The sequence below is a fragment of the Netta rufina genome, assembly GCF_964035555.1.
Source record: "Netta rufina genome assembly, chromosome: 25".
Lineage (NCBI taxonomy): Eukaryota > Metazoa > Chordata > Aves > Anseriformes > Anatidae > Netta > Netta rufina.
The window spans coordinates 623705-639759 of record NC_140149.1 but is presented as its reverse complement, the minus strand read 5'-3'; the positions used below and the strand labels follow the sequence as shown (position 1 = coordinate 639759).

At 40.9% G+C, this 16055-nt stretch overlaps 1 protein-coding gene across 1 annotated transcript in view; it reads left to right on the top strand.

The window, feature by feature from the left end:
- The window catches only part of CDON (cell adhesion associated, oncogene regulated), a gene marked incomplete at its 3' end in the record, with an annotated part of 35213 nt that overhangs the window by 17374 nt on the left and 1784 nt on the right, over positions 1-16055 (top strand). Inside the window, exons 11-17 of the mRNA XM_084301677.1 lie at positions 315-521; positions 1186-1367; positions 2753-2858; positions 6069-6191; positions 7680-7907; positions 9023-9297; positions 11701-11780. Coding sequence (XP_084157803.1) covers positions 315-521; positions 1186-1367; positions 2753-2858; positions 6069-6191; positions 7680-7907; positions 9023-9297; positions 11701-11780 — 1201 coding nt within the window. The remainder of the gene's footprint in view (positions 1-314; positions 522-1185; positions 1368-2752; positions 2859-6068; positions 6192-7679; positions 7908-9022; positions 9298-11700; positions 11781-16055) is intronic.

Sequence of the window (16055 nt, the reverse complement as noted above, 5' to 3'; positions counted from 1 at the left end):
TAAAAATGATAACCATTTTTTTCTGCATTCACTTAGTATGTGTTTCCATTTCCATGTAGAGATGGGTTGGGGTAGTGTAACACCATACCTGTTTGATTATTACATTGGTAAAATAGTTAATTCCTCCATTTTCTCAACTCCTGCTCTTCAAGCATATTTTTCAGAAGAGTAAGAGGGATAGTTATTATAAGAGGATTTGAGATTCTCTGTGTTAATATACAAAGTCTAATTTAATCATAAATTAGTTTAATCAGTTGTAGAAAACGAAGTTTCAGCTGCCTCTAATGCTCTTTTAACTGAATTTCTTATTTCAGTTCCAGAAGCTCCTGATAGACCCACAATCTCCACAGCATCAGAATCATCTGTCTATGTCACATGGATACCACGAGCAAACGGTGGTTCCCCCATTACTGCCTTTAAAGTAGAGTATAAACGTTTGGGACGAAACAGTGACTGGCTAATTGCAGCTGATAACATTTCTCCTTCCAAGCTGTCTGTGGAAGTTCGTAACTTGGAGCCAGGTATTAAAAACGTTTTCCTCTGAAGCAATTAATGCTGCTGTGTTTGCTCAGATGAGTACTCCAGTTGAAGAGACAGAGTTCAAGTTTTCTCTCATTTTAACTTTTGTGGGATAGGAGTTCATCATATGAATTCAAGCTGATTTCTGGCTTTCTCAGTGGAAAAAAATTCCACACCATAAGTTAATACTTTTCCAAGTGGAGGGGAGCTTTGTGTATTATTGCTATTTTTAACTTAATTGTCATTCTAGAAAGCACTCAAAGTAAAAGAAAAGAAAAATGCATTAAGGGAAAGTTGTCTGTACTAGTTTTTTGTTTCTCCCATTGTCCAGCCATAAAATGTTAGGGAAGGAGTTATGAGTAGGGGGAATGGATTATGATAGGTATCCTTTGAAGCATCTTCTCGGTGTCCAGCAGTTAGGGACTTCCTGAGCCTTATGGCTGCCACTGTGTCTTTAGATTTTTCTTGAGTGAATTTCCCTAATCACTTTTACAAGCTGTTTATATTTCTGATGGCCACATTAGTCTGTGGCAATGAGTCCTACGCTTTTTTTCTAATTGGATGTTGTGCAAAAACTATTTCCTAATCTGTTTAGTCTCTCCTTGAATCCTGTTTCTAGTACTTGTTTTGCTATAACTCTTTTCTTTCACTTTTTTCCCTTAAAAGGAGAAATGTATAAGTTCCGTGTGATTGCTGTGAACAACTATGGGGAGAGTCCACGAAGTGCAGCGTCTCGCCCTTACCAAGTAGCTGGTTTCACCAACCGGTTTTCCAACCGCCCCATCACAGGACCTCACATAGCTTATACGGAAGCCATCAGTGACACTCAGATCATGTTAAAATGGACAGTGAGTATCATCAGCTTCTGGTCTTCTCACAGTTGTGGGACAGTTTTTACTGCTTTGGCTAATTAGAAGCTCTTAAAAGTCAAGTATTAAAAGCTAATTGTGGAATAGTGAGTGTTTTCTCTTTCACCTGATAGTCAGAGGTGATCTTGTTTCTAGAAGAGGGTAAATGTACTTCATTCTTGTATGGTAGAATAGGATAACTTACCAGGCCGTGTGCCTCTTGCACCCTTTGCTCCCCACTTCCAAACCCTTTTTCCTCTGTGGAGGCAGCCCTGTCAGTTGTTTGCTCCCTTTTGCACTGTCCCCTAGCCTCCCTCCACATTACTCTCCTCTCCCCACTCCCTGGGGATGTCACACGGTCTTTGAGATGATGGGCTCGTCTGAGCACTCCTTGGGTTATGACAGATACACCAAGTGGCAGCTTCAGTGAAAGGCTGCAGCATTCTCAGTCCACCAGGGTTTTGCACTGACATATCTGAAGGCACTACCCTGTCCAAACCACTGCTAATGCCATCAGTTGTGAGCAGTTGGCCTCATTTGCTACAATTTCTGCTGCTTGTGTCAATCCAGGCAGAGATGGCTCAAACTGGTGCTGTATTTAGAAACCTGACGTCTTCCCTTGCTTCTAATAGAGGTTTCATGTTAGAGAAACACTTCTCTTACCCCAGTACCTTGTCTTTTGTAAACAAGTACTTTAAAGTCCTTATTGAAAGCCATAGAAATTCTTTGCTCTTGTTTTGAAATCTAACCCCCTAGTATACTTTGGAGGATTTAACGTGTGGAGTTTGCAATGTTAGTTCGCTCTACTAGCTTAGTCTTAAGAGATGTTAAGGGTAATAAACTTGAAATAACCTCTGGTTCCTCAGGAGGCTACATAATTTAAAGTTATAGTAAAATATCCTGAACTGAATTTTAGAGTGACTTTAATTCTTGCTGTACTAAAAATGGTCTTAACTTCTCCATTCCATTAATCACTCGAATTTTCAGGTTGTTGATGCTCAGACCCCCTACTTCAATGTCTGTAAAGTGATGTGGGAGGAAGGTGTCATCCCCAGCTCAAGCTCTGTCCCAGTGCTACCCTTCCTCTTTTGGCTGGTCTGAGGAGTTGAGAGGCAGAGAACTCTTCTTTCTGCAGCTCTGCAGGAAACTTTCATCCTCTTCGGCATTGTGTCAGTCATACCTATGTCTGCACATCCACAGCAATTGACAGCCCTTTTCTGTGTTGTGGTTTCTATGCAAACCTTCTTCTATACCTTGTTTGCACAATCTTATTAAAAAAAATAAAATAGATATTTCAAGGTGAGAAGAGACTCAGTGATGACAATTCAGTAGGACTGCATTAATTTTTTTCTTCCCTAATGCTGTCTTCTGGAATTCTCTTTTAGTATATTACATCAAGCAACAACAACACACCTATCCAAGGATTTTATATCTATTATCGGCCTACGGACAGTGACAATGATAGCGACTACAAGAGGGATATTGTAGAAGGTACAGTGCACTTTGCTTGCTTAGTAACACTACTTGATGGGGAAGAACATCATGTAGCCATGTTGGCTGTGTTTATAAGAAATCTAAACTGCTTTTCCCAAACTGAGTCTTTACAATATATTTCACAGAAGTAGCTATCTCAACTACATAACATCAAATTCTGCCCACACATGAACTTGTTTTTTTCCTTCTGAAGCCTCATCTACATTGAAACTTGAAAATTAAATATGTTTTTAAGTTTGTCTTGTTAGACTGCTGCAAATCCTTGATGTAGCTCTATTTAAACTGGTTTAGTTTAAAGTAATTTAGTAAAGGGAAACCATCGCAGATGAGATTTAACCCAGAATTAAGTGTATCTGTTACAGACTGTATTATAACTAGATGGATTTTATGATGATTTACTTCAGCATGGGTTTTCTAAACTAGGCAGTACTTCGTGTGTGATTTTTCCTTCTCTCCTTTTACGTTGCTTAGTTGCTTCTCCTGCTATAAGGAAGCTGCTTTTAGCCTCAGGTGTAGTAGTGTGCTGCAAATGCAGGTATGTTTGTGCCTCATTTTGCCTGTTAATCAGTTTTTTTCTCTGTGCGTATTAGATCATCATTTTCCTGGAAGAAGTTATTAGATAATGTCTATATTAGTCCAGAAGTGGAAAAGCCTTTTAAAAATATTTTACTTAATGTCCTTATTACTTGGGCTGAGTAAACGCAGTGATCTCATTCTATCCTGATGACGTTAATTATTTTTTCCCCTCATTTATTTCAGTTTCAAGGGGAATGGGCCTTTATTTTGAATGTTTTTCCCAGCTAGACAATACTCTGTATAGGACTTTGATGCGTGACATAAGCTTTTGCACTCTCTAAAGCTATTAAAGATCCAGAGTTTCTGCTCAGAGGTTTGCGTTAAAGAAGCTTATGCAGACTGCAGCTTCATCTGCAAATGTATTTTAGCCTTTGCTAGACAGAACTTGTGTGTTTATAAATCTTATACACTAAGCAGTTAGTTGTTTAAGTGGGCTCCACTGTGCTGTGAAATTAGCTTGTTTCTGATTTTTTTCTCCCCTTGTGTGTGTGTGTGTGTGTGTGTATTGAACTCTTTGTGGCAGTCTGAAACCATTAGCAGCTGCTCTGCTCTGCCAAACCGTGGAACAAAAACTCATTTGGTGGAAATATTTAAACAAGAACTTTTCTTTACTGTGCTCCCCTAAATTAGCTTTTTAGGGGGAAGAAAAAAGAGCTATTTTCAATTAAAGTGTGATTGGAAGCACTTGAAGTGAAATATGTATAGAAACACTTGACTTAGGACGTTTTTCTGTAAGTCACTTGTTCTTAAATTTTTTTCCCCTCTGTTTCATTTGAATTTATCTGTCTGTTTTTGACAGGGAATTTTATCTTGAAATGACTGTGTGTGTAGTGGAAAAAGTGTTGTGATGCCTGTGTTAGCTAAGTACTTGCCGTAGGCTTTCCTTACCGTTTCCTGTTAAGTCTTGTCTTTCGAGACATTCAAAATGCTGCAGAAGACTTTCTTCTAATGAATGCTGCTACAGGCCAAATCAGATTTTATTTAAAAAAAAAAAAAAAAAAAAAAAAAAAAAAAAAAACCTCAGATGGCTCCTTGCTATCTTTCAGCAGTTTTAAGAAAAAGCAAAGAAAAACCTACCTTATCCTGCATCTACATTCAGTGCTTCTCTGTTTCGAGGGTCCTGGAGATTCAATTTAAAATGTAAATGCAGTCTGATCTCAGTTGTTTAAATGTTTTTCCTTGCTAATGGTGCACGAAGAGGACAGTTAAAGTGCCTGTACTGATTCCAGTTCCACTAATGGCTTGAAGCGGAAACCTAAAACCTGGTGTAGTAATTACCGAAAGGAATGCTTGGGGAGGGGGGCGGGTGGGAAGAACTGTGGATCTTGGGAAAATGTGCGCTTTAGGGAAAAGGCCAGTTCCAGCCTCAGCCAGGACTCGTGTGCGGTCACTCAGGATGCCTGCAGTGCACAAGACAGCCTGGACCGCGTGGTGCATCCATTCCCGAAGCTCCCGAACCCTGCAATGCTGCCTGCTGCCCTTTCCAGGGGGCCTTTTGCGGCTGGGCATGGGTACCTGTGCCCCGGCGTGGGTCTGGGAGAGTTCGAGTGGAGTCGTGGTGACAGCCCCTGCCAGCCAAAGAGGCTTTATTTTTTATTAATGCTTAAATCAGTAGGTGGTATGACAGTTTCTTAGAAACAGTGGAAACAGTTCAAGGTGGTATTTTCCAAGAGGGATTAGGAGTGCTCAAACAGTTAATTAAACTCACTAAAAAAAAAAAAGGATCCCTGTTTATTAAAATTTGTCACAAGCCCGTGAAAGTAAAAACTGAGAGTGATTTATATTGAAGTGCTCAGTACTTCAGGAGGGTGTCTAAATGAAATGCTGGCCGGGAGCCAGAGATGACAAAACCGTCCTATTAGAGAAGATTGCTTGGCTTGGAATCTGTCTCTGCAGGGGCAGGCAGCGCAAGAGACAGCCTTACTGTCTAATTTTGTTTCCTAGTATGTTTAATAAAATGTATGTTCAATTATTTGCGGTTTCTGCTAGTTGAGTAACCCAGATGTATCCTTACTGTGAAAACAGGCTGCTTCAGTTGGTACTGTGCATTTCCAGAGATCCCACAGGACAGCAAACTGGGAGAGGGTCTTATTTCCGTGAAGTCTTTCCTGTCTGCAGCTAATCTGTTTTCTGATTGCCTTGCCAGTTTCACCTTGTTCTTTGCCTGGCATATTGTGAATAACTAGCATAACCCATCTTCAAATAAGTAGTGAAGGAAAGCTTATTCTATAAAAAAATAAAAAATAAAAAAATTGTTTGTAAAATGCTGTGGGACACTTCAGGGTAGAACAGAGCAGTTCCATATTAAAGATACCCAGAACTGCTGCTGATTTCAAATGTATGTTGGAAACTTCGATGTCTTTTTTGAGTTCAGGGACTTCCAGTTTTTGTGAAGAAAGACACTTGGGGGGAAAAAAAAAACACACCCCTCCAGCACTTCATTCATCCAAAGGTTTTTTAATATATTTCACAAGATGCTTAGACTTTCAAAAAGCCCATAAATTGTTAATAAAACTTCTGTGCCAGCCACAAAAGCTGCAATACCCCATGTTTTATAAAGACACTGCAACATACTCATACCTAACTCTGACTCATACAAATAAATTAAATGCAGTTGATTATTTTTCATAGGTACAAAGCAATGGCACTTGATAAATCACCTGCAGCCAGAAACATCTTATGACATAAAAATGCAGTGCTATAATGAAGGTGGTGAAAGCGAGTACAGCAACGTGATGATCTGTGAAACTAAAGGTGAGCACATAGCTAGTGCGTCTGCTTGTCTGTGAGATCGTGTGAAAGATGGTGTTCTCTGCCATCAAATATCTGTTGTGTTGATTTTTTTTTTTTGCAGCACAAAAGCTAGCTGTAATGAAGACTGTAATTTTCTGGAATGTCTTGTGGGATTGTTTTGTCTTTGATAGCTAGGATTGTTTTGAGCATGTGGAAACTGATATGTTACACTCCCAAGAAAGACTCTTAGCAAAACTCTGTAGATTTGCCTGGCCAACGCAATAGTACTGTTGTTCTGGGTTGTTTTTTTGCTATGATGATAGCCTCTCCTTAGGAGACAACCACGCTCTCAGAGATGACAGAATTGATTTGTACGTCTGTTTTATGTCTTCAGGGCTCTGTGACACATTGTATAAGTGCAGACCACAGCAATTGATGGTTATGTTGGCTGCCTCCATCGCTAATCCTGCATGCCTCTGGCACAAAGTTTGTACTGTTCTCTGGAAGTGTCAGATATGGCAGTCACATTTATTTTGCGAAGAATTCCTGTCTCCTTTAATCTCTAAAACCAAGTAAGGCTGTAAAGGGGAAATGCAGACAGTAAACTTCAAATGCAGAGCTATGAAAAAATGTTGTTTTTATAAAAAAAAAAAAAAAATTAAAAGCCCTCTAGGAGCGGAAGCATCAAAATTTCGTTAAGTTAGTAGCAAAGCCCTTGAAAGAAAGGTTAGGAGCTGCAGGGTTTCAGGCTGTGTGCGCAGTTGGTTTTCCTCCTGCAAGGAATATAACCTTCCTCCCTAATTTTAAACTTGGCAAGATGTAATCTATCGTTCATACCTCTTCTTCCTTAAAATAGATCTCTTCCAGGCTCGCAGGGATTCTGCTTATCTAACACATCTGTATGGAGGTGCCTGTGTCTCTCTATTGACCAGCTTCACTCTTAAGCCAGGCACCTCTTTAAGCCTACTTTTTAGTGTCAAGTGGAGTGAATCTGAGTTGTGGTGTGCTGAAAATTAATGTAAATTTAATTTCTGTGTTAGACTAGCTTTCTGCGATTTCTGTTCAGCTCTTAGCATCTTAAATAGTATGGTTTAGAAAATGGGGTTAGCAGGGTTCACATCAGATAAAAGTAGGTCATCTGGCAGTGGTTATATGATAGAAATGCGTGTTGTGGTTTTTCCTGACCTCAGAAGTGGAAAGATTTGTGCTCTTTCAAGTTGGGAGTTAGAGCAGTTCTGGCCTTGCATACGTCGAGTTGCTTGTTAAAGTTTCAAGTGACCTCAATGAGAGGGTTAGCAGTCTGGATAATAACCGTTTTCCAAGGCAAATAGTTATTACCCAATAGTAGTTGGCCTTCTCAATATAGTTTTTAATATTGACTTGGAAACTTTCTCTTTGAGGTATTAGCATTCAAACTCCAGCAGTAATTATTTTTGTTTCATAATGAAAAAATACGTTTAGAAGACTTGTTTAGTGAACGTACCTATTCTTGTCTATTCTTTCACCTAGTGAAACGCATGCCAGGAGCATCTGAATATCCAGTAAAAGACCTGAGCACACCACCAAATTCCCCTGACCGGGTTGGGGGAAGCAGCGGTGGGCTTTCAAATGGCCCCGTTCGGAGCAGTGACATGCTGTATTTGATTGTGGGGTGTGTCCTTGGAGTGATGGTCCTTATTCTGATTGTTTTCATTGCCATGTGCCTGTGGAAGAACCGTCAACAAAACACCATGCAGAGTGAGTTATTTTTGTTTTCCTTTCATTTCAGTGTTCAAGACAAAAATATTATCAGAGTAAAATTAGTAACATTCATATTACAATTTATGAACAGGGATCCTCCTGTTAAGAGCCAACTGGCGTTTATTTAGGGATTTGTGCTTTCTAGATGTGCCTTAAGTGAATATTTGAGAACAGCCATGTCTCTGTTTCCTTGCATAGATGCTCACTGCCCTGTTGCATTGCTGTAAGGTTGTGTTGCAGTTTTATCTAAAGAGTGGTGTGTTGAAATGCCAGTGCATGAAGTTCTTCAGCCTCTGTCCTTAAAAACCTGCACAGATTTGTTTGTTTGCAATGACAGAACTTGTATGTAATCCTAAGTAGTTGTTAAAATGCAGAGACTTAAATGCCACATCTGTCTATGTCCCTGCCCTGTGTGTATCTGGAAAGTGAAGGGACTTCTTGCACTAGAAGGACAAGTCCTGTGTTACTGCTTAGTCCCTTCACAGTAAAAGTGTGTTCAATGTATTGGTCTTCCAGAAAGGTGGTAATAGGGAAAACCTGCCAGTTTGCATGTAGGAGCCTTGAGCAGATGCACTGGAGTTTAAGTAGCCTTTGCAAGGTGCTCTATGACCACAAAATGATTCTGAGCTAATGGAGGTTCTTTGTAGTCTTTTCTCTTCCTAATGCATAAATCAGCCTGCCTTGTTCTTTCCATAGCTTGCGTTTATTTTTAAACGTCTTTACTCTCTGACAACGAGAAATTAAGCAAAACTTGCAAGACAAGATAGTGTCTTCAATTGCAGCCCAAAGATATTTTCTGGAAGTAGTTCATAACAGGTAGCAGAAGGATCTATTGATTATACATACAGATTATCTGTTTTTAGAATGTTCTTTGCTGGGACTGGCTGACCGAGTCCTTTCAGACCAATGCTCCTCGTCTGTTTTCCAGGATATGGCTGCTTTCCATTTCTACATTTGCATACTAAGCACTTAGACACTACAGTTAATTTACAAAAGCTGCAGAAAGAGAAAATGAGATTTGGTTTCTTAGAGAAGCTTGTTAAACTTTTAATTTGGCAATAAGTATGCTGTTTGTAGCAGAACTGCCGTAATAATGCCTGGGTCTTTTGCAGAATATGACCCTCCTGGCTATCTGTACCAAGGTTCAGATATCAATGGGCAAAGGATTGAGTACACGACTTTACCTGGCACAAGTTGTGTCAACGGCAGCATCCACGGGAACTTCATAAGCAACCGCGGCCTCAGCAATGGCTGTCCGCACATCCATCATAAAGTTGCTAACGGAGTTAATGGGATTGTGAACGGAGGAGCTGGACTTTACCCAGGGCACACCAACTCCCTGTCCAGGACACACGTGGACTACAAACATACCCACCACCTTGTGAATGTAAGCTCTTACACGGAGTGAAAGGCTCAGACTAGACCTTGGGTTTTACACAGTTTGTAGAAGCAGGCTTAGTTCGGGTGGGGAAATACTCATCCATTGATAACAGCCAGTTCCACTAAATGACTTTTCCCAAAGGAAGCAACTGGGCTGATATTTCTGATACAAACATCATGGTTTTCATTTGAGAATATCAGATGACAGCAAGAATTCCTCTTACTCTGGGAAATCTGCCTCTACCCTCCTCCTAACAGCATGTAAGCTCTGAGAATACTTTTGTACTGGGTTGAGATACTTTACTTGTACATATGGTATTTCTCAATCTTCAAATTAAATAGATTTAATTATAGCTGCTTATTTTGCAGCTTTATGGATCACCCGTTTTTCCCCCACCTGTTTCAGATCTATAACTCTAAGCAATGCTATTAATTATTGCAAAGCACGAATGTAGCAGGAGCTTCCATAAAATAAAATGTCCCATACATCTTGAAATGCAGCAATATAATAAGACTGCTTTTTTTTTTTTTTTTAAGGCCCTTGTTTGTGACTTTTGAGACAGGCTCCTTTTTAAAAATAAATTAGTATTTATTTATTTATTTATTTAAGTCTGCGATCCAGCCTTTGTATGCTGTGGAAAAATACTTCATTTGCTGAAATGTGTCCTGTTTCCAAGAGACAATAATGATTTCATTATTGTCTATGGAAACAGATGGCTTGCATTCAAACTTACTAAACTTACTCAAAACTGTGAACATTGCTCAGGAAAACTGAAAGAAAAAGTTCAAAAGTCTGAGAAACAGCATGCTGGTTTTGGAGGGAAAAAAAAAGAGGCTATTGTTTGTGTTAGTAATTGAACACAAGTACTTCGTTTTATTGAACAACAAATTAGCACTTGCACAGTAGTTGCCACTTCAGATAACTCTGGTTTTGAGGCTAGACCAGTAGGTTCTTCACCTGATTTTTTCGTTGGTTTGCTCATGTAACAAATAGTATTGCTTTTTGATTGCTTCAAAGAGCAACCGAGACAAGAACCATGTTTTTTTTTTGACCTGTCTACCCCCCAGCGGGTGAACTCTTGAAAGTTTCAAACTGCACAAGCCCTCAGGAAGGGAAGACTTTGTAGCATTTGAAAGCCAGCCCATAAGAAAATTTGCAACACAGCACTGTGGACTTTGCATTGCTGCTTTGTCCTTCCTGCCTCCAAGAAAAAAATTAGGGAAATAGGGGTCTTGTGCAGGGCACTTGGTAACACAGGGCTCTGAACTTGGAGCTCCTCTGCAAAACCCTGTGCCACGAGATACAAACATGAAATATCACAGTATGCCATCTTGTGAGCAGTGACTGGGTTGGTTTTTTTGGTTTTCCCCTCCATGTTGTGCAGAGTTGAGTACGGCGATCCATTCCCACACAGAAGAGCTCAGACTGGCACACTGATGAGGCACAGCAGAGGAACAGGATGTTCTCATTCTCATTAGGACTCTTTATTGTTTCATTGATTGGGCTGAATGAGGAAGAGAAAAACTGGCCAGTATGGAAATCAGGACTAATTAGGCATTTCCTCAGTGATCCATATCTGACCAAGCAGCCTCAAAAACTTAGGGCTAGCCCTGTTTTTGCATAAGCTGCCCTTACCCTTACCTACTGTTTAAGATCTCCAAAGTCAAATGAGCTTTCCCAAACTTGCTCCCCTCCCAAAATACGCTGTGGTAGCCTGGCTCCATGGCACCATTTTCAAATGGCTCTCACATTGGTGTCCGCCTAGGCTTTAACAATGAGGTATGTGTTAATCTGGGCATTTTACTTGCTTGTAATGGCCCCTCTAGCCAAAACTAACAACACAAAATCCCTCTCACCCAGAGTCATTGCTGGCTAAGGAATTACCCCATCTGTAAAAATATTAAATGTTTCAAAAATCAGTGTAGTGAAGTAAACTGATCTAATCGGAGTAATTACAGGAAAGTGGGATGGGTTTATGTTGTGACATCAGCCCTGTGAATTTAGTACTCCGTCTCCCCAAATGGGCACAGCTTGCTAATGAAAAGCAATTTGCTTTCATGTCTGTCATCAGTGTTAAAAATAAACATATTTACAGTGTGTTTATTAAATTAAACCTGAGCATATTAAGCTGAAAACAGACCAGGGAAATTACCACATACTTGTCTAAGCTACAGTTATTTACTTTTCTCTGACACACATGCTGGCAAAAGCTCTCTGCTTGACTTTGTATAATGGCTCAGTGTTGCCATGCCATATTACGGGACATGGATCTGAAGATTGATAAGGTGATTAGGGTTTGGAAATGAAGTGTCTTGGGGCACCAGCTGACACTGAACTGCCTTCTCCTTTCTCCGTGACTGTCTCTTGTATGCTTTCACAGCCACTGATTGTTGAATCTTCCTGCTTCAGGGTGGTGGGATGTACACGGCAGTGCCGCAGGCTGACCCCTCCGAGTGCATCAGCTGCCGAAACTGTCGGAACAATAACAGGTAACGTAAAACCTGCACCTATGGTCAGGGCCTTCAGCAGAAGCCCTTCCTTTATAGGCTGTGTAGGCAAACTAAAGTAGAGAGTGTCTCAGAGCAGTGCCGATAACCTGTGGGGTGGAATAATTGAGTTATTGAACCTCCAGAACTCATCTTGATCGATCTCTTCGTTTGATGGTCTCCAGAATGTGAGGCAGGTTGGGCACAGTATTTTTTTTAAACCTTTTTTTCTTCAGCTTTGAGAGAAAACCATTCCATGTGGAATAATACAAAGGAGAGTTCTCAAATAGGATTTAATCAAGTCTTCTGTATTTTGCATTTCCTGTCATTCTCTTAAGAATGCCAATGAACTAGAATGGCAGATTTGCTTTCAAAACACAATTCTTTGTGAAACCTGGTACTTGAGATTCTTCAGACCTTCAGTAGCAGTTTGGTTAGCCTTTGTTAGCACCGCATATATTTTTGCATGAGAAAGAAGATTCTTGTATAGAATAAGGGAAAATCTGTCTTCTATGTAGTAGTAGGCAATCTAGATTTTTATTTTTTATTTTTTTTTAACGAATATCCATCCAGGCTTCTGATTAAATCTCTGGTTATTGTAATGACTAAAAATAGGACTGAAAGTCAGACATATTGGACCAGTTTGACTGGTAAACTTGGGGTCTTTTAAATCATACTTTGAATTTTCTCATATTAAAATTGGCAGCTGCCCTCCAGTTTACATCTGAAGAAGCTGAGTTGGAATTAATCCGTTACAGAAGACAGAAAAGCTGTTTGTTTTCATTGTTTTATTTTTTAATATATAGCTTAAAATAGAATTAAAATCTTTCATCCCCATAGTGCAAAGGGGACAAGGTGTTACTTGCAGGTGGAGCTGGGCTTGTGTTGTTGGGACCGATTTCGCAGATGGTTGCAGGGGAAAAGAGCTACCATTTCATTATGAGCCAATTGTCTGTTTTCAAGGCAGCATGTGTAACAGCAGTCATCAAGATGTGTACAACTGGCCATAATTTGGAACATACTGTATGCGTTATGCTGTAATTAATAGCTTGTTTTCCAGTTTTAAGCATATTTAATTTTTTAATTACACTTTTTTCTTAAGAGAAAGGGGAGAATGTGTTCCATCCTGTGTGACTGATGTTCTTCCCAGATGGGTCATTAGCAGTGGCTGAACTTTGAATTTTCACCTCCCTGTTCTATATTTGACTGCTTGATTCGGAAACAAGTTGTCCCTTGGAGCTGCCTACCCCAGAGGAGAGCCTGAAGTGCCGCTTGGCAGGGGAGCTGCGCAGCCGCTCACTGAGAGCTGGGACTTCTCCATCCCCTTGTTTGTGCTTGGGGAACGGAAGGAGGACATGGGAGAGGGGAGCAGGGAGGACTGAGGACACGGCTCGATGTTACCCCAGGGGCTTCTGAGCTGCATTTATGGCTTGGGTGAGGAGGAGGAGAAAGCTACAGTGGTAGGCACAGCCTAGTATGTGGGTTTCAGCAAGGTTTTGGGGCCCATGCTCCCTCTCTGCTCAGGGCTGTCCCCTCTGTTTGCGCCGAGTCCTCCACACACAGAGAGGACCCATGCCTTGTCCTGTCCTCGAATTACTGCACAAAAAGCAGACAGTTCCTTGGTTGAAGTAGAGACACCTTCAACAGGAGGATCTCAGTAAAACATGAGCATGCCAGGTGCGTGGTGCTCTGCTAGAACACTTCACTGTCAGTTCCAGAAGTAGCCTATTTCTATTATTGCTGATTTGGACTAAACTTGGCAATTTTTTGAATTGTGAACATGCACATATGAATCTTGATAATTTAGTGTATCTAATAGCCGGCTACCATGGCTATTTGCACCAAGAGCCATCTCGAAGCAGGTTTCACCACTGTGGTAATGAAATCCCTTGGTCTTCTGTTTAAATTAGCACTTCATGCTCTTGTTACTGCTCATGGAGGCTTGCCAGAGGTAGAAGCTGCTGAAATGTGGATACCCATTTTGCTGTTGTGGACAAAGCCAGTAAGACAACTGTGATTTATACTTATTACATTAGGATTCAAAACTGATTTTTTGTTCTTTGGTGCTTTTGCGCTAAAATTTTCTAGATTGTTGTGGTTGCAGAGGAATTTACATTTTTGTAGTTCTCTTCTTTGCAAGTTCACTTTGGCACATTGCTGTGTCCTGATCAAATTCAGCATACATGTTCCAAATGTCCAGCTCTTTAAATCTAAATTAGGCCGGTGCAGATTTCTAAGTCAGATTATGGTTTGTAGGATTTTGGCACTGAGAAATGATGCAAAATGTGTTTTCTGCAGCAGAGATTTTCCATTGCTATTCACACATGCTCTGCTCTGGATACGCCCATGGCTAGTTTCCGTCAGAATGTGGTTTTTTAAGCTTGAAAAGCTGAACTGCTGTCTTGAAACTTCACTCAAGCCAGTAGAGTAATACAAAGAACTGCACTGATCTCTGTATCTTTAAAAAGCAAGTCCTATAAACATGCAAAACCAAACATTTTAAATGGGTTTCTCTAAGAATTTTTTAAATAATGAGTGAGTGTAGTCAAAACCTCTGCGGAAAGAAATGCAAACTAATAAATGGATTTGTTTGAAGACCAGATGTGTTTCATGTGGATTCTTCAGTGGCTTTTGTGGTATTTTGGTACTTGGAATAATGACTTGGAGGCTGCTGTGTGAGCGGAAGGACAAAATAGGAGAGCTGCTGCGTGCCGAAGTGAGGCGCAGCCCTGTCCTCGTGCCACTCTGGAGGCAGCAGGTTCCTGGGCCCTGCCACAGCCCCTGGGGGGTCTCTGCAGGAGCCCATGGGTGTCTCCCAGCCCCATCCCGTGCTGCCGCTTGTCCCACCTCATCTGTGAGGGGAGAACGCTGTCCACTTCTTGTCTAGAAAGTTTGTTTGCGTTCCGCAGATAATGGATGTTTTGCTTCTCAGTTCTGGCCATGTCAATTGCCGTTTTCAGGTGGAAGTATAATGTGAGGCTCTGGCCATGTGTATAGCAGAAGTACCTCAAGTGTGGTGTTTTTACTCATCACCATCACCTTAGAATAAAAGCACACCATGGGAGTTGTCAGGACCTTTCTGTAACTGCCAGGCTTAGTGTCTCCCAGTTCTAAATCTGTTTCTGAGTTCAGTCCTTTGGTGCTGAGGCATCAGCTGCTATCCAAGTAAGCTCTGATTGCCGATACCCTATCACTGCTAATGTCAAAGTAATGTTTCCCCTCCTTCAGCAGCGTAAAGATCAGCTCTGCCTAGTTTTGGGCCAGAGTCACTCTAAAGAAACACTTTATATCGGATGAGGTAGCACCTGAACAGCCAGGTCCTGGGTATCAGTTCTTCTATGGAAGAAGCCTCACAAATATGTTAGTGCTCCAGCTGTTTTTATTCAATACAGGCATGACAGGTACTCCAGCTCTACCGAGCTCGTAGTTCAAACTGCATGACTACATCATAAGTATGTACAACCATGTTATTTTGGCTAGAGGTGATTACTGAAACAAGCTTATTTAGGGGGAAAAAAGTATTCAATGATTTCTGGATGGATTCCTTTCCAGAAGCTCCCCTGTATCTTGTTACACACCGTAGGTTTTTCTGCTGTGCGTCAGTTAAACGTATCTGATCCCACGTAGAGCTGCGCACAGCCATGGGTGCCAGCTCTGAATGCCAGCACTTAGGTGGTGTAGTAAGTGGTAATAAACAACGGCGTGCAGTGAGATGGATGGGGCTTGTCATCATGAGCAGAACAGGCGACAGTTATATTTAGGTTTGGCAGCAAAAGAATGCTCTGAGTTGTATCCATTTGGCATATCAGCATATCATTTGTGTGTAAAATTTGAAGCCTGTTTAACTTTCTCTTGAGTGCTTCAGAGTATCATTCCCTAGCACTAGTTTTGAACATGCTCCCCTTTCTAGTGGTCTCACTAATGCCAGAAAACAGCATTGCTGAGTCATTTTTCATCCATATCTCCGTGCTGAGGGGTCTGATGTCATGGTTCAGATGGGAGTGGGCACTGTTTGTTTTTTCCCTCACTGGTCACTGTGAAACAAGTGGTTAAAGGACAGGACACAGTGATAGCATTAGGTTATCATTGTGGGATACTTGCTTTCACTTCATCTGCTTATCCATCTCTGTTCCATGCCTCAAAACCAGGAGCATTTTGGGGGTGGTTTCCTAGTTTATGGCAACTATACAAATCAACCTTTTACTTTTTCTGGTAATTATGGTTTTGTATAAAACCACAGTGAAGTGTGATTTTGGGTTTCCTTTTGTAGGAATTACT